Genomic DNA, 24,772 nt, shown 5'->3' on the forward strand with positions numbered 1-24,772 from the left:
GCCGGGGCACTGCGCATCGAAGTGCTAGGCGTCGGAGTCTGGCCCGTGGAAGGAGTGTCCGGGCTAAGTGCCGCCTCCATTAGGAGTTGCCTGAGCCGAAAGTCCCGCTCCTTCTTGGTTCTTGGTTTGAAGGCCTTACAGATCTTGCATTTGTCTGTTTGGTGGGACTCTCCCAGGCACTTCAAACAGGAGTCGTGCGGGTCGCTCGTTGGCATAGGCTTAGCGCAGGAGGCGCACTGCTTGAAGCCGGGAGCGTTGGGCATGAGCCCGGGCCCGCGGCCGGGGGAGAAAGGGGGAGACGAATCCCTTAACCCCCTGAACTACAATAACAACTATAACAACTTTAAAACTATTTAACTATAAACACTAGAACTACAACTATAACTATAACTCTGAATGACTAAGTAAGCTAGGGAGAGTGGAGGACAGCTATGCCGCGCTCCACAGTTCCAACGACCGTCAGGGGCGGTAAGAAGGAACTGAGGGGGCGCCGGGTCGGCTGGGGTATATATTCAGCGCCATGAAGGCGCCACTCTAGGGGGCTCCACAGCCGACCCGCCGGTGTTGCTAGGGTAAAAATCTTCCGACGATCGTGCACGCGGCGCGCACACACCTAATGGAATGGATATGAGCAAGCACTCGAAGAAGAACTGATAATTTATTCCTACCCTTTGTTTTCCATCTTTTAACCAGATCCTGATCCATGAGAGGACTTCCTGCTTATCCCATGAGGGCTTACTTTTCAAAAGTCAATTTAAATTAAATACATTTTTTTTTTAATTTGTATTTTTTTAGAAATCTAGACCTGTTATGTGTTTTGGTGTAACTTGCATTATCCTTATGTTAAATTTGCATTATCCTAACAAAACATTTACTTTATTCATATCTCTTTTATATGTTGCAGGTCAAAGTGAAAATGAAAAGACCAAAAAAAAAAATACAATAATTTTTCCACTCAAAGGCCTCAAAAACTAACCAAGGTGAAAAACACATCAAGAACCAAGAATATATCAACATGTCATCTGAAGGTTCAAGTAGTATATCTACATCCAACCAGCCCGAAGCACAAATATAGCTACCTATTGAAGAAACAGTGTCTCCAAAACCTGAACGCAGTTCCCGATGTTTGTCGGTCAAAGTGTTCCCATTTATTGAAGTTACAAAAGATGGCTACTGGTGCACCTCTTGCAAAAAAGCTTACAAAGAAGAAACGCTTCCCAATGCTATAATTGGTAAAAGTGGAGGAGCTTGGTTTGTCAAACTGACCAGCAAAGCCAATGCTGACAAACTATGTGAAAAGGCTGCAAAACACTAGGCCTCTGGAGTGTATCAACATGCAGAAAGCCTTATAAGCCCACTTTCAAAGCCAATTTTAGAAGTACTTAATGAGGCTGTTAAGAATGCTGGAGACACAACACAGTTCATGCGAACAAACATGGCTGTGGCATCCTACTTTCTATTTAAGCAAGAGATACCAGACATTGGAGGCCAATGTTAAGTACATTGTTACTTGTTCATTCTGAAGTTGAACACTGGTTCCGAACAAGACCAGCAAATGCTCACTATCTTTCTGCAAGAAACTCAACTGACTGGCTAGAAGCATGCAGTGCAACAGTGAAAGACTCAACAGTTGAAAAAGTGAAGAACTCTCTCACCACATTCAAAACATTTGCATAGATGGCTGATGAATGCACCGATGCAAATGGGCATCAAGTATTAAGTCATTGTGTACGTTATCTTGATGTCGGGATAGGCCAGTAGATGCATTTCTAAATGTTCAAGTTATAGAAGACACATCGACTGCATCTGTGACAACCCACATCTTAGAAGAGTTAAATGCTTGTCAATTAGACCCCAAACAGATGGCTGCTTGTGCATTTGATGGAGCTGCAAACTTCTCTGAAAGACATGGTGGAGTACAAGCTTTGCTCAGAGAAAAGTGTAACCCTAATCTCTCCTATACACACTGCAGAGGCCATCTACTCCAACTAGCACTAGTATGAGCTGAAGAATCTTCAAAAGACATTTAAAAAGCTATAAATTTAATGTCTTCATTATATTCTTTTTTCAGCAAGAGTCCAAAAAGACTGAATATCTTGGGACTGAAGTTCAAATTAGTCCAACCTGGGAAAACCCACTGGCTTTCTCATGAGCGATCCTTGGCTGTTGTCTTAAAATTACTCCAGCCGTTATTACTGGCTTTGGAAAGTATCTACCAAGATGGGATGGATCTAAGTAGTGAGGCTGGTGAATTACTTTTGCTACTACATTCAGAGAAGACTATTGCCATTCTCTTTCTCGTAAGTCTACTGTTGAAACCACTTGGGTCATTAAACAATGCCATCCAGGCATCTGCTACAACAGTAGTAGATCTTTGTCCAGCAATAGAAGCTACATTTGGATCAGAGATCTATACATTGAAAAAGTACTGGAAGAAGCAAAGACTTCAGTCCAGAAGTTGACTAATGAAGACATATAAAATGAATCCTTAAGTGAAGAAGACAAGAAGTGTTTGTTAAGATAACTGAAAAAGTACACAGACTTGATTCTTTAAAATCTACAACAGCGACTTCTAGATTCTACTCAACCTCTACGTAGGTTTTACAGATGCCTGTCCCATAAAAAAACAACAGTTGAGTGGAGTGAGGCACTACCAGCAATGGGGCTGCCATGTGATTAGGACAGAATAGAGAATTTGAACACAGAGTGGAATATCATACGACGAATGAATGAAGATTTGACTTCAACTTCTTTTTTTATCGTCACTAGTGGCTCGACCCGATCTTTGTGTTTTGAGAATGGGATGCCTTGTTTTGAGAATGGGATGAAAGAAGTAGGAATTCATCTCTTGCTACTCCCAGTCACAACAGCTACAGTTGAGCATTCTTTTTCATCATTGAATAGAATTTTGTGTTCTGAAAGAAGTCTCCTTCTGCCTGATCATGTGAATGAACTAATGAGCTTATCAACTGAAAGAATGGAAGTACCGGACACACGAGAAGCCACCAAACATGAACGCATTGCATTCAAGAAGTTCATTAACAGAGTTGTGCAAAATTATAACAAGAAACCAAGAAAGATGTAGACGTAGTGCTTCATAGAAGGCTTGAGTAGCCAACTTTAATTTGTGTGATGATTTTAAAACATGAGTTAAATCTAATAAAATGGTCATGAAACATTTTTCAGTTTTTACTATAGTGCCATACAGCCCCCCTTCATCCTCACAGTCTCAGCCCTCATCGGCCCTGATACCCCCCAAAAAAATTCAACCCCCCCCCCCCCTTCCACACCCCAGGAAGCCACTGCACTAAGGGCTTGTCTACACTGGCAAGTTTTGTCACCAAAAACTGCCTTTTGGCAACAAAACGGGAAGAGCGTACACACTACAATGGGACTTTTGTCGTGAAAAACGCTCAGTTTTGGCAACAAAAAACTTCCACCCCTACGAGAGACTTTTGTCTTTTCCCCTCCTTTTATTGTCGACAAAGAGCCAGTGTAGACACAGCTGATTGTTTTGTCGACAGAACTGGCTTCCACCAGTATCCCACAATGCCTGTCCTGATTGCTCTGCTCAGTGTTTTGATCTCTGCTGCCCTGCAGGCATGCGCCCCTCCCCTTTCAAAGCTCCAGGAAGTATCTGTGTGATGCTCCTGTTTTGCCCTGCACTAGGAACACAGCAGCAGGCAGAGGGACAGAATGCTGTGCTGCTTTGCCATTCCTCAGCAGGGAGAGCTCACAGAGCTGCTCATGATGTTGCTCTCGGCGGCTGAGGGAGAACTTGGAGAGAATCCCACGATGCTCAGCATCTCTTCCTTCCCACAACACTGCACTGCGGGAAACATACCCACAGTGCATTGCTTACCCTGTCGATGATGGTGTCCCCAATGTGGACATGATCTGTCGACAGAGGAAGCAAGTGTGAACACCCTTTGGTGATTTTTGTTTTGTCGACTTTTGGGTGTCAACATAAGTTGTGTCAACAAAACTTGGTAGTATAGACAAGCCCTAAGAGTAGCATACTGGACCATATACCTTACCTGGAAAATTCCTGCAGCCTCCAGCTGTGCTCCCCCGTCTCCAGGTGCCATCATAGAGTGTTGTGTTCCACTTGCGGAAGGTGCGCGCTTTCAGTGCATCTGGAGTAAGGTTACAGATCTCCAGCCGTGTGAACTCTCTCAAAAAATCTTGGAAGGACATCCTAAGAAGAAAGAAATCCAGTGAGCTCACACAGGTGTCCGTCAGAGAAACTACTGCAAAGGTCTCTCTCAAGTCGAGCAGGGTGTGAAGTGGGTTTTCCTATCCCATGTACATTTTTGAGTGCACAAAATTTTTTACATCCCGAATCAGGACAAAATTCCATCATATTTTCACAAACTGAAAAACCAAAAAAAAAAAAAAAAAATCAGCTCAGGTCAATCAAAATATTTCTTTTTGATAATTCCAAAATATTTGTATTTAGATTTTTTAAAGTTCTAATTAGCTTAGATTTCTAAATAAAATCATCTCAGACCAGAAAAGTAGATTTTTCTTTTGAAAATGTTGAAATGTTTCATTTTCACAATTTCAAAACTTTTTCCTCAACAGTCAGGAAATTTGTATACATTGCCCTGTTTCACAAACAGCTTCGATTTCAATAAATCTGTATTTTTTTGGTGAACAAACATTTCATTGAAAAATTCCTAATCAGCTCTATCCTCAAGACCCATGATGCATTTGATGATCATGTTTTATGTAGTGTGACAGACCCAGACCAGTGGGTCTGGTAGAGGGCAAATATACTGGTCACTGGATGAGTAGTTTTCTGTTCCCTTAGTGACCAGAGAAGGGGCTGCACTAGAGTAATCAGGAACCTGCTAGAACCAGTTAAGGCAGACAGGCTAATCAGGACACCTGGAGCCAATTAAGAAGCTGCTAGAATCAATTAAGGCAGGCTAATCAGGGCACCTGGGTTTTAAAAGGAGCTCACTTCAGTTTGTAGTGTGAGAGTGTGAGGAGCTGGGAGCAAGAGGCGCAAGGAGTTGAGAGTGAGAGGGTGTGCTGCTGGAGGACTGAGGAGCACAAGCGTTATCAGACACCAGGAGGAAGGTCCTGTGGTGAGAATAAGGAAGGTGTTTGGAGGAGGTCATGGGGAAGTAGCCCAGGGAGTTGTAGCTGTCATGCCGCTGTTACAGGAGGCACTGTAGACAGCTACAGTCCACAGGGCCCTGGGCTGGAACCCGGAGTAGAGGGTGCGCCCGGGTTCCCCCCAAACCTCCCAATTGACCTGGACTGTGGGTTCTTCCAGAGGGGAAGATCTCTGGGCTGTTCCCCAACCCACATGGTGAATCTCTGAGGCAAGAAAATCCGCCAATAAGTGCAGGACCCACCAAGATAGAGGAGGAACTTTGTCACAGTAGATATCAAAGCTTTTCACAGCCTCACAAAGAATAGAGATCTTTCTGTTCTACCCCGATCCTTCACCAATTCATGCCTTTTATTCCTTGCTTGCATGGTAATCATTCCTGGCTATAGTGAATCCAAGATTTTATATTTTGGATTTACTTCTTATTCAAAATCCCACAGCAAAGGAGTCTAAGCCTTTTCAAAATCTTTTTATAATGATTGGTGAAAACCAACAGCACTACCCACTGTCTCCTTGTACCTCCCCTCCCCCACTTTGATCTGTTATATCCATCTATTGTCTCTTGTCCTATACTTAGATTCTAAGCTCTCACAGGCAGGGACTGTCTTTTTGTTCGGTTTGTACAGTGCCTTGTACAGTGTAGTCCTGGTCCATGAGTAGGGCTCCTAGGCTTTATGGGAACACAAGTAAAATATAATAATACTCTAACATCTAAACAATTTATAAAATAAATTTAGAGGGCCAGATCCTCAGATGGTATAAATTAGTCTAACTTCATTGTCTTCAGTTGAATTTCCCTGATTTACGCCGGGTGATGATCAACCACATTTTGTTCACAGTGGATTTTTTATTTTTATTTTTTTTTGGTAGGGGAGCAGGTGGGTAAGAATATTATTTTCAGCTGCAAAGACCAATCTGTTTTGGTGTTTTTCCCAGGTCAGTGACTTCATGGTCAGCTGAGTGCCACTCTCCAAAAAAGCACAAAACTGATTCCAGGCAGTTGCAGCAAAAACATTTTCAAACATTTGCTTCCTGTAGCATGGGTTTTCACTGGTAAAAACACCACTTAAGACAAATTTAAAAAACCCAGCATCTTAACTTATTTGTGCATATTTAAACCCCTTTTAACTTGGTCACAAGAGTGTAAAATAAGGGTTAGTGCAAACTGTACTTTCTACTTACCAGAATTCCCCATCTTCCATTTTAATCCTTAGCTGCTGTCCCACAGAGGGGTCCACCACGTTCCACTCAGAAGAGCTGCAGGGGTGAAGCAGTTCAAACATGCCGTGAGTCCTAAAGCTTGAACAACTCACAGTAAATTAAATTCTGGAAGAAGGAGGTGCAACTCCACTGACCTATTGGAGCTATGCCAGTTACAACAGGGCTGAATTTGGCCCATTGTGGGCAACATTATCATCCCACACTGCTCATTAGCAAGAAAAATATTATCATTACTGGCTGTAGACACATGTGGTCTGTATTCCAAGCGGTTCCTGTGCTGTTGCTCAGCAGTTTATTTCCAGTTCCACAAACTGGGTGTAGGATCCAACCAAAATAATCATGTTTTATACAGGTGTGACCCTAAGAGCATCCCAGTTCCAGGTGGCACATTGTTGTTAGGATATTTACCCACAGGGTGGCATGACTGGAAAACTCAGAACTCATTGATCATTAATATTAATTGTGTGGTGTATGTAATAGGTTCGTATATCACCCTCATCACCAGAATATCTGAGGGCGTTCGGTAGTGCATTAAGCAATGTGACTAACATCTGTCACAGATGGTTCATTCTGTCTCTCATCTCCTCCATAGAGGGAGAATTGTGTGCGCAGTGGAATGATTTGTCTTGAGATTTTTATGTATTTGTTAAATGTACATGCTGAGGACTGAACAAATTTGCAATAGATAGAGCCTTTTACCTCTAGGTCACTAGTTCTGATACAGATTGTTAATGACTAGAACCAGTTCCTTTCTCACAGCTATTTGCCATTTGTCCAAAGTCCTTATCACCTTGATATCTAAGCAAGGAGAGCCTATATTAAGTGAATTGATACATCTGCAGTCCAATTCCTAGTGGGCAGATATCTACATCTCGTTAATCATGATCCTAGTTGGCACTATTTGGTCCCCTTTTTGCCAGTTGCAGCAGTGTACAAGGCTGGAACTATCCTCAACTTCAGATCTTCCTTTTAAGTCAGAGTGGAGACATGCTAGCAAGGGTTGTGCGTGGGAAGCTTGACTGCTACCTAACCTATGTGCTATGGAAATTCAGTGTCTAGACCTGTCAAGCTGACACCTTCCACCAAGAGTAAATTTTATTTATTATTTTTCCCCCTCCAATCTTCAGCAGAGGTGCTGGAAGAATTTGTATAGTGGGGTGCTGAGAGCCACTGAACCAAACTGTAAAGCCTGGATATGATAGAAACCACTTCAAACCAGGGGCTATGACTGCACCCACAGCACCCCTAGTTCCAGCACTTATGACATTCAGAATCTGTATAAAAAGTTGATCCTTACTTATCACTCCAGGCTCCAGTCCATTCCACCTCTCCCCATGGGTTTCGCATTCGAATTAGATTAACACTCTGTCCTCGGTAGTTAATCTGTAATCATCACATATCCAGTTAGAGATACAATAATACTTGCTTTCTGTAGTATTTATGCCTTACAGACAGCTGCACAAAGAATTGTCATGCAAAAGACTACGATGGAGAGGAAAAAAACATAAGTAGCTTTTAATGTGAGAGTGCTATGAGGAAGAAAAACTGTGATTAGCTTTAAATGAAAACAACTTTTTCACTCTGCAGAAACTGTTGTGCAGAATTTGGATACTATTGGGATGAATGCTATAGGGAAAAAAACTAAAATAGATCAGCTAGTGAGAAAAGCATTTCTTATGACCAAGAACTGTGTGCATACAGGTCACTGTGCTCCATTAATTAAGGCCCTAGCCACAACGGTATCAGGACCTTACTAGCTACAGTCCTATTTAAATATAGTTACAGCTAATAAGGTTCTGATTCTATTGCAGGCAGTGTTTTAAAGGGGCATTTTCAGGTATCCTCAGATATATATATTTCTCTGCAGATGTTTAGAAGCCATACATAGCAGGTAGCATTGTGCTTTAAAACTGACCAGTCTAGTTTCACAGTCTTGGTGAATCACATATAGGCATCAAGAAGTATATGACAAGTTTCAGAGTAACAGCCGTGTTAGTCTGTATCCGCAAAAAGAAGAACAGGAGTACTTGTGGCACCTTAGAGACTAACAAATTTATTAGAGCATAAGCTTTCGTGGACTACAGCCCACTTCTTCGGATGCATATGAAAGTATATGAAATTTTAAAATTCTTTCAACTTTAGTAATCCAAAAGTGTTATTAAGTAACACATAGAAAGTGATTTGTACATTGTGTGAAATCCGTCACAAGTGACGCCCCAAGATTACAAATGAACAAAGAAACAAAAAAGGTTGCCTTATTTTTAACGCTGAAATACAAAATACTAAATTGTGCAGAGACTTTAAAGAGGTAGCTTAAAAAACGTTAGTTGCTGGTTCAAAGGTATAGGTTTTTATTGCAGATTTAAGATCTTTAACCTGACATTCCCTTAAAACTACCAGGACATCTAATTGCTGCAGAGGGCATGGGTAAAACAAAGCTGGAGAGTGTGTGTTTATGTGCCAATCCTGGCATGTCTCATGGGATTTAAGCAATTGTTGATGGTCACCCTATTACCTCAGACAGAAAAAAAAAAAAAGAACTCCACTTATTTTCTGCAAAGTCACAAACTTGTAACAAGATACATGCTAGGTGGTTACGCCACCTGCTATAACAGAGCCACGTGGGATGGGGTGGGCAATGAAATATGGATCTGCCAGTGTACTGCACCCACTCCTCTTCTGTTTGAATGACTATTTATTAATCCTAGCCCTATAACCCCACGATAAACACTGCAGTTATGATTCTTTCTGAAGGTCTTGCAAATCCCTTCAGACAACACACAACATATTTTGTCTTTTTAGACTGCTTTATATCTGAGACTCTCAAACATTCATGATTTAAATCCCAGGACATGGGTGTCTGAGATATTATTGTTCCTACTATGTAGCTGAGCAGGCTCAGGTGAAGTGACTTTTGCAAGGTCACACAGCGGCAGAGTTGGGAATAGAACCCGGAGACCGGATTCCCTGTTCTAACTACTGCACAACACTCCCTCTCTTCAAACTCTTCAAGGGAATGAAGATTGTACCTGTTTGGCTCCTGTGACCGAATAGGCATGACCCTTCACCAGCTTTTTAAATGTTACAGCCTCCATGTCCAAAGCACTGGTAATCTACATTTAAAAAAGTACACAAGAATACATGTTAAAGTTGTCATTGGCTTCACCTCTGTCCCTAAAAGAAAAGACATATTAGCTTCTATATATATATACACACACACACACACACACACACACACACACACACAATAAACCCCAGTTCATGCAAGGACCACAGATGAACATGTACGAATGAGCCAGCATGCCACTGTTTTATTTTGTTCAGGTTTTTACAGTGCAACCATCACTGTGGTACCTAAACAACAGCATATATATTTTTTTTGGATGTGGAGCCTTGCTCTCTCCCTGTTGCTCTAGTGCAGTGTTTCTCAATTTTTTAGGTTAGTGACCCTTTATTCAAAGTAAAAAAAAAAAAAAAATTGCAAATCCCCCCACCCCATGTTTACTATAAAAGAGTAAAAAAAAGTATTCATTATAAGCCCATCTAGTTGGTGTGGGTGTGTTTTCAGAGGCTAACTGACCTCGAAGGTTAAGAGTGTGCAGAGAATGAGAGAACAAGATTTTCTTTGCTTTAGATTGTAATAAAATGTTCAACACTGCACAATCCTCCTTGATTGCCTTTCATGACACCCTTGGGGGTCGCGACCCACTGGTTGAGAAACATTCCTCTAGTCTTTTCTAAGTCATTTATAAAATCTTTTTAAATGAATGCAGATACTCTTGAAACTTTATAGTGTGGATGACACGTTGTTATGGGATTGAGACTGAACTCATCCTTCAATTAACAACTATAAACATAAGCCCCATTTTAGCCCTAGTCTACACTACAGAGTTAAATTGACGTAAGGCAGCTTATATTGACCTAACTCTCAGCATCTACACCAAAATCCAGCTCCCATCAATGTAACTCTCCCACTACACCAACTTAACTCCACGTCTGTGAGAGGTGTAGCACTTAAGACATTGTAGTTAGGTTGGCAGAGTGTCAGCGTAGACACTGTGTTGCTTACATTGATGGTTGCTGCGTTTCAAAAGCAGACCTACAATGCCCCACACTGACAGTTAAATCAGTGCAAGCACTCCTGGTGAGGATGCGCACCGCCGACACACAGAGGGTAGTGTGCATATGCAAAAGCTATTTAATTACTGCAGTGGCTGTATGCTAATGTAACGGAGATCAACTTAATTTTGTAGGGTAGACTTGCTGTTTAGGTCAGGGTGTGTATGGGGGAGAAGGTGCAACAGACAAGAAAAGACTGTCTTCCTCTCTCTGTCTAATGGAGCAGCTGAAAACATGGTGGCTGACCCTGGAGGAAACCCGGGGGGAAATTTTTGAGTTAGGAGTGCAGGCTAATGAGTGCTCTTGGTGCTGTAACCAAAAGAAGGTGTTTCCTGCTATTTAATTCCCATACACAGATCAGGTCAAGGAAAAAACAAAACAAAACTTAGTCTCAGCCTTTTGTCTGAATTGAGAATTCTAGATTAACAAAAGAGGTTATTTCAGCAATAGTGCTGGAGCTCATCCTGTTGTCATCAAATATGTAGAACCCATTGTCATCATGTTACTATCACAAATAGCAGAGACCACCGTGTTATTGAACAGGCCCATGGTATACAGGCAATAACTCCACTAGGAAAAGGACCACTGGCTGCCCAGCAAGAGGGGGAACCACAGGATGGCCATCATGAACAGTTGGTATGGAAACAGCAAACTAACAGCCAATGGTTAAGAACTCTGTGCACTTTGTATGTGTACCTGAGCTAAGGAAGAAGTGAAGCTTGCTGTTAGAAGAGCTGGTAGTCAGGCTAACATGAGATTGGCAGACACATTCGTGAGCTCCAGGAAGTCACCTGAGGGAATTCCAGTGGAGTTACTTTCTGAAGCAAATCTAGATTAAGTGCAGTTTCCTACAGTATATCTGCAACCATCACCACCACACACATTTATTGGATTGGTGCAGAATGTAAATGCACGCAGACCCAGGGCTCTAGGCACCTTTGCCATACAAGCTAAACAACAAACTAAACGGAATACAACAATTTTCCAGAAAACAAGATGGAGATGAGAAGAGCCATGGTCCCAACCCTCAGTGCATGAATCTCAGCCTTGAGAAAAGACAGGCTTTGCAATATATGGCAGTGCATATATGTGCACACTGCAGGCAGTACATGAAGCCAAAGGTTAAGTGACTTTAATCTCCTGATGGTCAGTGAATCATTGGACACTGGAAGGCTTTGTTGCTATTATAAAACATTTCTTCTAACGTGGGACTTGGGGATTTGCTGTAAATATTGATTAGGAGATGCACATAAATCAGTAGCCATGATGAGTGCTCCATTTGTTTCCAAAGCTTAACAGCCATTTTGGAACAAAGCTCTGTTTTTGTTAATGAATTTGGGCTTGAGAGCCTGCCTAGGGAGGGGACCACAATGTGAGGCTGAAGGTTTATTTTCACTGCAGCAGTTAGCTTGGGTGAGTACACTCAAGTCGAGCTAGGTTAGCTCGAGTGAGAGCAACCACACTGCAAAACAACACTTGAACTACAAAGAGTGACTGGATTAGCAGAGTGAAATTGGATTGGTATCCGGTTTATTGTAAATCAAGCTGCTGCATCCTTACTGTATTGCTAGCTTGAGTCCAGCAGACACCAAGAGGAGTTTGCTTGGGGGGAGGGGGGAATGGTTGCCAAAGGAACTCAACATGCCCAGCTAGATGCCCAGGAGCCAAGGGATCCTTGAGCCACTGACTTGTTTTGAGAAGGAGCAGCCCCAAATCCCCAGACTATTAAAATGCTCCAAGACTCACTCACCCATCACCACAACCAATAAGAAAAAGGTGCAGGATACAAAACAAGAACTCACATCAATGGAGCAGCCAAGCAGAGATCCCCTTTCCAGAGCTTTCAAAATAATTTGGTAAAGGTCACTGGGGGGTTTCCGAAGCTCGTACCATTCGGTGACCCCTCCAGTGAAGTCTTCAAAGCCCTCTGAGGTGCTTCCTCCAGACAGAGCTTCATAGCAGCCATTCACCCTGAGTGAGAACGAAGAAGGCAGATAGTTAGAATTTTCCCATTGCTGACACATGCTCTGGGCCACGTTAGTCAGGAAATATCCACCAGCCAAGTGCTTGGTACGTCATGGCCATTTCCAAAGCAGAGCTGGGCAAGCCCAGACACTGGCACTTACTTGGCATAAGCTTTCTCGAGTAGGGCACTCCAAAACTCATTGCCTTGTGCTGAGTGTACAAAAGCCAGCTTCCCATCCTTCGTCGGGAGAAGATCGTCCACTACAACGTCCACCCACTCCCCAAACTGCCAGATCTGCATAGAGGAGAGACAGATGTATGCAAACTGATGGTGAAAATAGCTATAGGTTCTAAGGTCACCCTCATCACCATATTATCCAAACGCCTTCCAAAAATGCATTAAGCAACATAGTTAATATCTGGTACATGTGGTTCATTCTCTATCTCATCTCCCCAGGGAAAAAATGGTGTAGGCAGTGTCTGGTGAGCTAGGTTGTTAGACTAGCACGGCTGCTACTCTGAAACAGGTTGTTTAGTGTGTGTTCCTAGCAGTTCTTGTACAACACGGTTTCAATTCTAATGTAGACAAACCCATTTTGAGAGAAGAATTAATTTTTATAATATCACTGTGTAAACATGGACACTAATCAACTGATAAAAATGTTTGCATGGCCAATTTTGCTGTACCCTGTGCTACTCACACTGGTACTGCAGGATGCAAAGGCTATGAAAATGAGAAGGTCATGTTCTTTGCAGAGGTCTGGCAAAGGGCCCAGGCTATTTGTTACTGCTGATGCCCAAACAACTGTGTGGTAATTAAACCCCCAAAACTTTGCAAGTCAAGTGATGGGGCACTAAGATTCCATTCAGTCTTTACAGTTAATGGGCAGAAAGGTCATGTAGTTGTCTGAAGCCTCAGTTCAGCAAAGTACTTTTGCAAGTGCCTAACTTTAAGCATGTGTCTAAATTTACCTGACTTCAGCAGGACTACTCACATACTTAAAGTTAGCCATGTTCTTAAGTATCTTGATGAATTATTGCCCAAATACCCTGTGAATGTGAACCAGAAATGAAATTTTCATTAATTGGCTGAGCTCGTGAGGCATTACACTCAACTTGATGGCATTTCTGTTTGGATGTAGAATCGACTTCCAAACATTGGATCTCATTATGCTTTTTTCTCCTAGATAAAAGAACTGTCTACTATTAGAAATCTCTTCCATGTAGAAACATACTTGTATGTAGACCATAGTATAGTCACCTCTAAACCATCTCTTAGATCGGGGGTCTCAAACTCAATTTACCTTAGGGCCAGTGCTAGTTCTCAAATCCTTCCAGCGGGCCAATAATGTCACTCATGCCACCCAGAACCCACCCCCCCAAACTCCACCCCGCATCTGCCTAAGGCTCTGGGAGGGAGTTTGGGTGCAGGAGGAGGGGGTGGTATAAAATAAAATAAATGGAATAAAATGTGCTTGCTTAGGAGGAGCACTGTGGTAGCTTAGCTGTGGTAACTACACTGTTAAACATCTCTGAAGAGAAGGCAAAAGAAGCCTACTTAGGCAGCCTCTCTTTTGCTGGGGATACCACGGGATGGTCAAGGGACTATGCAGCGTGGAAATATCCTGGTCAGAAGGGGGAGAGAGAGAGAGAGGTGTCTTCACCCAAGAGAGCCAATGGATAGGGAGCTATAAGCCTAAAGTGGGTGCCCTTGCTGGATCACAGAGGGGGAATACAGGTGCAGTTGCCCTGAATTGTGACAATACCATCTCCCTACTCCCACTTCGTAGTCTCATTCTTATACATTGAAGGATTGTATTCATCATCTTAGCTACAGCATCACACTGGGAGCTCATGTTATCCTGTGACCCCTAAGTCCTTTTCAGAGTCACTCTTTTAAGTGACTTCGACTAAGTCCCATTGAAAGTCAATGGGAATGCAGCTCCTTAGTGAAATAGAGGGATTTAACAATATTTGATATACATGCTTTCCCAAATAAATAAATAAATATATAAAAATCTCCTGCTTGTTTCTGCTGCTAGAACTGTAGCAAACTTTGAATGGAGCCTGGTGTGATAATGAGATCTTCCATTATCTGATGGGATGGAGTATGACATCTGCTCACAGCTGGCAGGTACAAGTTGAATCAAAACACTGCGATGTCATGCTCTGCATGAAGTTTTAAATGCACAGCTTATGGGACTGGGAAATAAAGTTCTGTAGATGTCCAGTTACATTTGGACACGTGATTAGTAACACAGCTGGGTGTGGTTCAGTCACAGTGCACAAGGAAGGTACAATTTAAAAACCAGTAGAGAATCAGACCCACATGCCTTGCACATTGTGCACTCATTAACACTTGTGCCAAAAATTCCTACTCTTATTTAGCAGCATTTTACAGCGTATTTAGTATCGTTCTGCACACGAGTAAGGAACAAGATGGAGAGTCAGGCCCTTTTTTTTTGGGTGGTTAGATGGCCCCCATTGCTGTAGTATCTGCGCACATCACACCCAATAGATTTATCATCAGCCCTTGAGGTAGGCAAGAGCTATTCTCCTCATTTTATAGAGGGAGAATTGAGGCACAGAGAAGCTAAGTGGCTTGCCCAAGGTCACACAAAATCTAGGGCAGAACACGGTCTTGAACCCAGGTCTCCTAGATCCTGTGTTAATGCCCTAACTACCTGACCATCCTTCCTCTCGCAGTCCTGTTGTGAAGACCTCATCTTGGCCAACAACTGGTGATTGAACTGGGGACCACCACAGCTAAAAGCATGAGTCTCTAGCATTTGTGCTAAAGAGGCAGGTTCTGTAGTTGTGGGCTAATACAGAATAGGCTTGGGGTGGGGGAAGGGAATGGGTGACCCTGGGTGTTAACGCACTAGTCTTTCACCAGTGGAGATTGGGGAAGTTTAAATGCGTTTGGTGGTTTTAACTTAGACCCTAGTCAACATATTGTCCAGATGAGAAAAAACACCCTATCTGTGCTCAGAAGAGAGCCAGAAATGGTATTTCAAGGGTAGATAGCTGCATTTCAGAATACAGGGACATTGGCAGAGATGCTTGCTGGGATAGAACAGACTGGTTCAGATCAGGACTGAGGTGCATTGGCAGAGCTAGGGAGGGAAGAGCGTACACTATACAAGTAAGCATTGCTCTCACCAGAACTATTGGCCTCCCTCTGTGGGAAGCACCTACTCCCTTCAAGTGTTTCAATTGTCAAAAACTGAATTTTCAATTTGTTTTAATGAGAATTCAGAATAACTACTTCACTCTTCAGGGTTTCTACACTGCTTAGTCATTGCAGCATCTCAGCTCACAGAAACTGGCCTCCGTCCAGATCAGTTTAACTGTCAGGACAAAAACATGATAGTTCAGTTCAAGGCTCCCCAGAGAGCAAGCACATATTCTTGATAATCAGCCTGGTTTCATTCCCCATTGGTAAGAACGTCAGTAGACAAGGAGGTACCTAGAAAGGCATCAGTGCATTTGCAGTTCCTCTGCCATGCAGTAACACCACAGATCAAGAGTCTATGGTTTTTTATTTTATTCAAGTGCCCCAAATATATCATGATCCTGAAATTAGTCAAGTTTAGGGATTTCTAAGGTGCCTAACACATGGTATCTTAAATTCCAGCCTCCAATGAAGTCATTCAACACTTGAGTAATATGAAAGTGCAAAGAAGGTGCTAACCCTCCAATTAAAGACTAACAATTCTGTAAAGTTTATATTAAAATAGCTTATAAAAAGTTTTAAATTCCAGGTTTTCCAAGTAGAAATGCCACAAAATATGTAACTGTCACGTCACGATGCAACTGATATTTGCCAAGGTGACAACACAGAATTCGCAATGTGGGGGGGTGCGGGGCAGAAGGCTGGGTGTGCCGGGGGGGAGTTCTGGGTCAGGGCAGAGGAAGTGTTGGGGGGGTCAGGGCAGAGGGGTGGGGTGTGTGGGGGGGGTGCAGGGCAGAAGCCTGGGTGTGTGTGTGGGGGGGAGTTCAGGGCAGAGGGCTGGGGTGCTCGGCTCATGGGGGTGCTCCCAGCCCCCTGTAATGAGCCGCTCAGGGCAGGGGGCTGGAAGGGATATGCCCCGTCCCATCCCCTTTCCCCAAGGCCCCGTCCCTACCTCTTCTCTGCCTCCTCTATGGAGCAGGGAGCATGCTGCTGCTCGGCTCTGCTCCGCTCCCCTCGCAAGGGCCATCAGCTGATCGGCAGCAGGGAGAGGGAGGAGGAGGGGCGGAGAGGCTGGAAAGTGCCACGCTGGGGGAAGAAGCGGGGGAGGGGGGAAACTTGGCTGCCGCAGGACCAAGCTTCTGCCTCCTGCCCCCACAGGGGAGAGCGGTGGGCGGGGGGGAGCTGAGTGGGGCTGGGGGTTGGGACACCCCCCCCACTGCTCTCCCCTGCGGGGGCAGGAGGCAGAAACTTGTTCCTGCGGCAGCCAAGCTTCCCCCCTCTCCCCCGCTTCTTCCCCCAGCGTAGTGCTTTCCTGCCCCTCCTCCTCCTCTCACCGGGCAGGCAGCAGCGTGCCACTCAAAATCGGCTTGCGTGCCGCATTTGGCATACGTGCCATAGGTTGCCGACTCCTGGACTAAAGCATCTCTTCCAGAAAGGCATCCCAGCTTGATCTGAAGACCGTAAAAGATGGAGAATCTCCCATTTCCCTGGCGTGTTTGTTCCAATGGTTAACCATCCTCACTGTTAAAAATGTGTGCCTTATTTCTAACTGGAATTAGTCTGGCTTTAGTGTCTTGTTCTTCTTCTAACAAGACATTGGTTCTTGTTATGCCTTCCTCTGATAGATTAAATCGCCTTTTAGTACCCAGTATTTTTCCCCAGGAAGATACTTATACACTGTGATCAAGTCACTTCTTCATCTTCTTTTTGAACAGCTAAATTGATTGAGCTCTTTAAATCTCGCACTGAAATTCTTGTCAGAACTAGTATTAGTATCAAGCATTCCTGGCTCCCAGTCCTTTATTATTACAATAGCAGCTACTGGCTTCAACTGAGATCGGGGATCCATTGTGCTAGATGTTGTACAGACGCAAATACACAGAGGTAGTGACTTGCCCAAGGTCACATGGCAAGTCAGAGGCAAAGCCAAGAACAGAATCCAAGTCTCAAAGTCCCAGTCCAGTGCCCTATCCAGTGATTCCCACTGCCACTTGTGGTCCTGTGTTCAGACTATGCTTCTGCCTACATGGGCCAAACCTAAAGGCAGCTAATGTTTGTAATTTCTCTTTCTTTGGTCCCTCTTGCCCATAACGTCAGGCTTTCTTCCAACCCCACATCATCTTCCCTCCTTTCCCAGCCTGGCACTCCCCGCACAGAATGGGAGTAACCGTGATGAATCAGCTTTGTTACAGCAATGAAATTCACTAGGCCTTGGGCTTTACCCTACGGGCATTGCTCAATGGTGATTAAACCAACTGGTTTACTAGCCAAACAAATCTTTCTTGGTTTAGATAGAGATCAGTGCAATTTTCTTCCTGCTAAATACACATGTACAGCACTACGCCCAAAATAAATAACAGTGCAGGTAAAGCAAAAATAAATAAATAACGACATTAGAATTAACTTTGAATTCCTGCTGAGGGTGGAGAGCTGGAACTGTAGCACAAAGGTAACCACTAGGACCGTTGTCCCAATAGCCGCTGGCATTGCACCAACAAGGTACACTTACGGGTGTGGTTTAGCACTGAAAATGTGCTCAGTGCTGAACAAAGGCAAAAAAAAAGTCTCTTCTTAAACAGTCAACAATCTAACGGGTGAGAAAGAGAGAGAATAACTAAAACAGTATTAGCAGCTTTATACCCGTATAACCGTATCCACACCAGGAGTTGTATGCTTTAGCGATATCAGTTTAAAACTAATACAGAAAACGTGGTACAAAAACGGTGTAGACAAAGTCCTAATACAAGTGCCCTATACAAGTTGTTCTAAGATCTTTACTTACTGATGGTGACATGCTTTCTTGCTTCCTACCAGCTTCAAGACATGCATTTCTCATTGGTAACTGAGCTCTTCAGGCTGCCAGAGACCTCCCTGTTTCTAGCAGGTAACAAGTTACTACTGATTTCTCTTTTTCCAAAACCTCTTAACAAAATAAGGCCAACACCTTTCCACCAAGGTTTAATGTTCTACCCCTGCCTGCAAAACCCTGGGGGAAGCTGGTCCTACATGTGATTCAGTGGTTTTTAAGGTTACAACTGTTAAAAGGTGCCAATGAACATGATACAAAATGGGTATCACACAGCCTGATAGGAACCTTTTTTTGGTCCACACATTATTTTCACACATATACAAACTTTTCACTTGGGCATCTTTGGGAACGACACCAATAGTCAAGTGTTATAGGGTGGGCTGGCCCTTTAAGGGGAGTTGGCCTCAGCTCTATCTGTACCTAGTTATCTGCCTAGTATGTGATGGGTTTGGCCCAGTGGTCGGCCAGGAATCATGACAAGGCATCATGCAATGGTATTTCAAGGACTGGGGTTTCCTATAAGAGATTTTCCTGCTTCAAAGAGGAGGAGACCTTTCTGAAGAAGCCCCGAGTAAGCCTGGAGAGAGATCTTGGCCCTGATGCAAAGATAAAGAGGGAGAAACACCTTCAGGGGATACATGATCAAAGTGGGACAGGGATGGAACCTGCTGAGAGCTACCTGCTGCCAGGGCAGGTACCAAAGCCCTTAAGAAGGAACTGGGAGCTCAGGAAGGGTGAATTTAACTGCTGAGTTTGGAGAAGGCGCTGGGAGATTCTAGCTTTGAGTTAAATGGTTATTTTGTGTTAAATAAACCAGACCCCAGGAGGGGAGAGCAATTCAAAAGCACCAGTTGTGGCAGTTTTACTGGGGAAAGAGGTAAACTGAGGGAGCAGCAGGGTCCAACACCAGATGAGGTGAGACTTTCTTACATCCCAGCATCTCACCTGGAAGTGGAAGATGCCAGCATATCCATTCTGGAAGCTCTGCCCATGGGGGACCACTCGATGGAGGATGGTTTCATTCAAGGTGAGAGAAGCAATTGCAGCTAAGAGCCAGCAGTCACCTGAATGAAGGCAGAAGGAAAAGTTAGTCAAGGAAGTCCAATTTGCGCCAAGGATGGGAAATAACACTACCGTTTCTTCAGCAGAACCTAGCTGCATTGGATCAAATAACTGTATGGTACGCGGCAGTTACATTTTAGTCTCAGGAGAAAAATAAAAAGGTGCCAAGCAGTAAACATAATGGAGTGCAAGATTTCAGGCTTGTAAATTACCAGAGCCATCTGGCAACTCAGGCACCTACTGGGGAGAAAGATATTTGCATAAACCACACATCAATTCTTGCAGCTAACCAAAACTAGCTGTACAATTCCCCACATGAGTCAGAGCAGCCCGGGGCTCCCGCGCAGACATTCTCCTAAGCCTCCTGCTGCAAGTTCTCACACATTCTCACCCTTGTTTTCCAAAGCTGATCATTCTAAGTTTTGCTGCTGATTTGCTCTTCTCACTTACGTGACACCAAAAATATGGCAATGCTGATGATGAATGGAATACTCTGGGCTTTAGTCTGACTCAGCAAAAGTCCGATATCCACTTGGTGTTTTAGATCAAAAATGATGGAAGCCCCCTTGGATTTCTACACTATGGCTGTTACTCGGCAGAGATACGAACATCCAAGGTGAAGGGCATAAGAGAAACAACCATTTTGGCCCTCAAATTTGCAAGTTGCCTAAAACTCATAGTTCCATGCAGATGAGAGGAGAAATTTCCTTCCACTGGAGCTTCTGCCCCCTCACAGTTTGACCAGGTACCTCATAAGTTGCAGTCCCCAAGCAAGTTTATCCAGTTCTCTGTGCACTTTGCACAGTGTTTTTGCTTGGGTGTTGGGGGAGGTGAGATCCTGTGCTGGTCCAGAACTCACCGCCCAGGGAGAGGGGAGCTTTAAACAACCCCCGTGATCCTAGGTTGCTCTGGAAGCTGGAGCAGCCCTTGGCATAACTGAGACAGCCCCAAGAGCCTAACTTATGGCAGCCTCCTGGGGATGCGCTATGGGCTGCAGTTCAGCTCCGAATCTATGGAGCGCTATGGACTGTGGCCCCACACCTAACACACACACCCGGCCCAGTGCCCACAGCCCTAACCCCCCATGCCAGGGCTTGCACGTTCCTCCCCTAGCCAGATATGGAGCTTTTAGAGCCTCTTTTATCCAGCATGAAGGAGCCAGAATGGGGGTGAGGATCTCAGCCAGGGTAGGTTTTACTTTATACTATGCCACTACAATTGGTTACACTTATTCAGGACCTGCTGTGGAAGACAAAGTATCAGATGACTAGTACCATCACAAGGCCACTATGCACAGCCGAGGAGACTGTAGGGAAAGGGTATAAAAATAGTGACTCTTGGCACGTCCATAGCACCCTTCATCTCAAAGTGCTTTTGAAAAGATCAATAAAGCCCTGTACGTCTGTGCAGTCAGTCCTCGTGGAAAAAACGCGTCATGAAGCAGTGAAACAACTTGCTCCAGGGTTAAGCTGCAAATCAATAGCCAAGCCAGGAACAGAACCCTGGAGTCCTATCTCACTGCTCCTTGCTCTAACCATTACAGCACTGCCTTAGCTAAAGAACAAGACCCCAGCGTGTCAGTGCCAGGAAGTGTGGTCAAAGTGAAGCTTGTGAAGAGTTCACACACTGTGTAAATAAATATCTATTAAAGATAACTTACAACTTATTTTTGTGCCAAAAAAAATCCCTACGTAGCACCGTGGAACACCATGTGGAACTCCTTGCCACAAGATATCCATGAGGCTAAGAGCTTAGCAGAATTTTAAAAAAGGATTGGATATTTATATGGATAATGAGACTCTCCAAAGTTACAATAGTAATTAAAAACAAAATGAAGATGGGATATTACTAATCCTCCTGCATCAGGGCATCAGCCAATCTCAAACAGGGTTAGGAAGGCAGTTTCCTGAGGGGTAGGATCTCTGATCACTATAGGATTTCTTCCACCTTCCTCTGAAGCAGCTGGTGCTGGCTGCTGTCAGAGAATGGGCTAGGTGGACCCCTAGTCTAATCCAGTTTGGCAATGTCTGTGTTCCCACAGCTTGACAAGTCCAAGGTCACCATAGCACTTTGGGCTTAACTTGTCGCTTTGCTGTTCACCTTTAATGGGGACCAGAAAACTACTTAGTACCAGAGTAGAAAGAGCCAGATGTGGGGCTGCCCACCTTGTCTGCCAGCTCCTTACAAAGGTCTTTCAGTGGTCTCTGCTGGCCCACACTTGCTGCCTCCCCTGCTTCTGCACAATCTCAGAGGGACAGATTAAAGACTGCTTCAGTGCAGTGGCAAAGGAGTAGATGGATGAAGGCTGGCAGCAGATGGGAAGGAGTGGACAAGCAGATGAGGCTTTTTAAGTCCAAAGAATGCTATATTGGGACTCACTTTCAGAAACAGCTGTGACAGCTGGCAACCAGCCAGGTGCTGTTAATGCAATTTTCCTCCCACATACACTCCCAGTGGACATCAGAACTGCATTGTTTAATTCCCCCTCTCCTCCCACCCCGTGTGTTCCTGGGATATTTAAAGTTTCATGGAATTTGAACAGAGCTGGACTCCATTCCTGCTCCAACTGCCAATCTGCTGTAGGGAGGGGCATAGTGCAGACATACATGCCCCCATGCTGACTGCAGCTGTCAGGGGGCTTCCCCCATCCAGGGCAGCACTCATCCCAGGCTAGAAAAAACACAGGCACCAGGACTGCTGCTGCCAAACTTACTGGTGAACACAGCTCATTGCAGTGTACTAAATATCCAGTTGGTATGCCTCCAAAGTTTGCATCACTCCAATGCAGCTGCTGTTACACCTTTCAAATTCAGAGACTTTCCTCCCATTGGGATACGCTTAAAAATGTGCATCATGGGAGGAAAATGCCTTCTTTGTGTTTAATTGATTGCATCTTTGCATTGTGTATTGATTTAAAATGTGACTAATGGGTCTGGGAGCAATGCAGAGGCAGCGTCCAATACCTGGAAAGAGTGCAGTATTCTCCTGGGGTGGGAACTCTACTAAACTAGGTTTGTGTCTGGGTTAGGAACATTTCATGTTAATCTTAAGACACCCCCTCTTCTGGTCAAAATTCAGAGCCAAAGTTAAGCATTACTGCTCGTAAAGCACACCGAGATCCTCAGATAGAAGGCGCCATATAAGTGCACAGTATTATTATTATATAGATGACTCCTCCACCCTCCCATCCCCTCCCATCCTCTGCTTTGATGGCCCTAATCTTGCCTTTAATAGAAATAGAGTCATGCAGTAGGCGTGATTCAAACTGGCTATAGACTGGACTCTGCAGAAGGGGTTGCTGCTTACAGGAGTAGCCCATAACCCAAAAGGCCTCGGGTAAAATTTCCAAAGGTGTCTAAATTCATCTTCAAATGGGATTTAGGCACTTAGAACCCTAAATCCCACTGACAGAGAGACTTGGGTTCTTGGGGTCTAAGTCACTTAGGCACTTTTGAAAATTTCACTCTTGATCTACGTACACACACACACACACACACCATTTCATCTCGGCAAAAGGCAGGACCAGTCTTTCCTTTCTGCCTGTTTTAAAACCTCACGGGGGGAATCATATCTCTGTGGCATTTTTTCCTTCTCTATTATGTGTAATGTGCCAACAGTGGTCTGGCCTTGAGTTGCAAAAAGGGAGATCGTTATTGAGTCAGACACATTGCAGAGCAGGCTTAAAACCACTTGGAAAGCAATTTAGCTTGACCATATCACTAACTCCCTTTTATCCAGGGGAAATTCAGAGGGTTAGAAGTCAGTCCCAAATAGATCTAATTTCTTTGTAAAAATGGCACTGGGGCAGTGGCCCTTCATTGTGTAGTTGCAAGAAGAAAAAAAAAAAAAAGTACAGTTTCCCCTTCTTATTCCCCCCCCTCCACACACACACACACTTCTCTGTGCTCAGGGAGCTGTGATATTTCACAGAAGGGAGAATGGATTTAATGTGACACACAGCATCTATCTACTGTACTATTTAAAGTTACACCTGGCGATCTGCTGGTTTGGACTAGCCCACTAGAAACCAGAGCTTGCGGGAAGAGATGAACTGGGAGCATGCAGTCTCGCAGGGCTGGGAACAGCTAATAACTGCAGGAATATGCTGCAAAGGAATCTTGGAATTACTGGGATTTGCACAGCAGGCCTCATGGCAGCCTATAATGAGGGGGAAGGGGAAAATCATGAAACATTCAGGCCCCTCTGTGCACTCATATGCCAAGTCCCTGCCCAAGACCCAGGTCCTGCATCAAGCTCCATGTGTATGGGTCCCTCCGAGACCCCCAATGAAGTTATCGGGAGCTCCATACAGGAGTCTGCCCAGGAGGATCTCATTGTAGAATTGGGGCATAAAGGAGATGAAATTGTAAGCTTTTGGGGGCAAGGACTATTGTTTTGTTCTGTGTTTGTACAGTGCATATCACAATCGGATCCTGGTCTGTGACTGGGGCTCCTAGGTACTTACACAATACAATTTAATTACACTTCTACCCCGATATAACGCTGTCCTTGGGAGCCAAAAAAAAAAAAAAATCTTACCGCGTTATAGGTGAAACCACGTTATATCGAACTTGCTTTGATCCACCGGAGCGCGCAGTCCCGCACCCCTGGAGCACTGCTATACCGCGTTATAGCCGAATTCGTGTTATATCGAGTTGCGTTATATCAGGGTAGAGGTATATTACATTAATTCATATGGACCTTATCCCCAATTTAAGAATATACAGGACAAGGATTCTCTGTTAGAACAGTGATGTTTGAATGTTATATTTGTCCCTCTATCTTATTCTTAGGTTACTTTCAGGCTCCCATTTTTGTAGTATCCGAGTGCATCATTAGCTTATTTATCCTACCAACAGCCCTGTGATGGAGGAAAATGCCATTATCCCCATTTTACGGATATGAAAACTGAGGCACTCAGAAACTAAGCGATATGGCTATGGTCACACAGGAAGTTCATCACAAAATATGGAATTGGAGACAGGTTTCTTGAATCACAGGCTAACACCCTAACCACTGGGCCACCTTCCTCAAACACGGAATGGGGGTGGGGGGGGAAAGAGGGAGATGGACATACAGATTAAAGCATATAATCTCTAAAGGCTTTATGAAAGAAGGAAGCAGGAGATGCTAGTCATGTTTAAGAGTCCTTCAGAGATGCACCTATTCCAGCATTCATGTGAAACCACTAAGCATAAACAAGCAAGCACTTAGGAGCAACATTTCTCCAGCAGCAAGAATCCAACTTCTGCCCCCAGATTCCCATCTTCCCAGTCTTTCAACATCAGCACTAATAATA

The 24,772-nt window shown here is 44.1% G+C and overlaps 1 protein-coding gene across 4 annotated transcripts in view; it reads right to left on the bottom strand.

Moving 5' to 3' along the window:
- CAPN1 (calpain 1) overlaps nt 1-24,772 on the bottom strand; it is a 55,190-nt gene that overhangs the window by 20,902 nt on the left and 9,516 nt on the right. For all 4 annotated transcript variants that reach the window (XM_034776123.1, XM_034776122.1, XM_034776121.1 and 1 more), the window contains exons 4-10: nt 19,357-19,475; nt 12,589-12,722; nt 12,265-12,433; nt 9,373-9,456; nt 7,641-7,726; nt 6,305-6,379; nt 4,038-4,198 (exon numbers count right to left, since the gene is read on the bottom strand). In XM_034776123.1, the coding sequence (XP_034632014.1) occupies nt 4,038-4,198; nt 6,305-6,379; nt 7,641-7,726; nt 9,373-9,456; nt 12,265-12,433; nt 12,589-12,722; nt 19,357-19,475 (828 nt within the window). The remainder of the gene's footprint in view (nt 1-4,037; nt 4,199-6,304; nt 6,380-7,640; nt 7,727-9,372; nt 9,457-12,264; nt 12,434-12,588; nt 12,723-19,356; nt 19,476-24,772) is intronic.

Source organism: Trachemys scripta, chromosome 7 (assembly GCF_013100865.1).
Source record: "Trachemys scripta elegans isolate TJP31775 chromosome 7, CAS_Tse_1.0, whole genome shotgun sequence".
Classification (NCBI taxonomy): Eukaryota; Metazoa; Chordata; order Testudines; family Emydidae; genus Trachemys; species Trachemys scripta.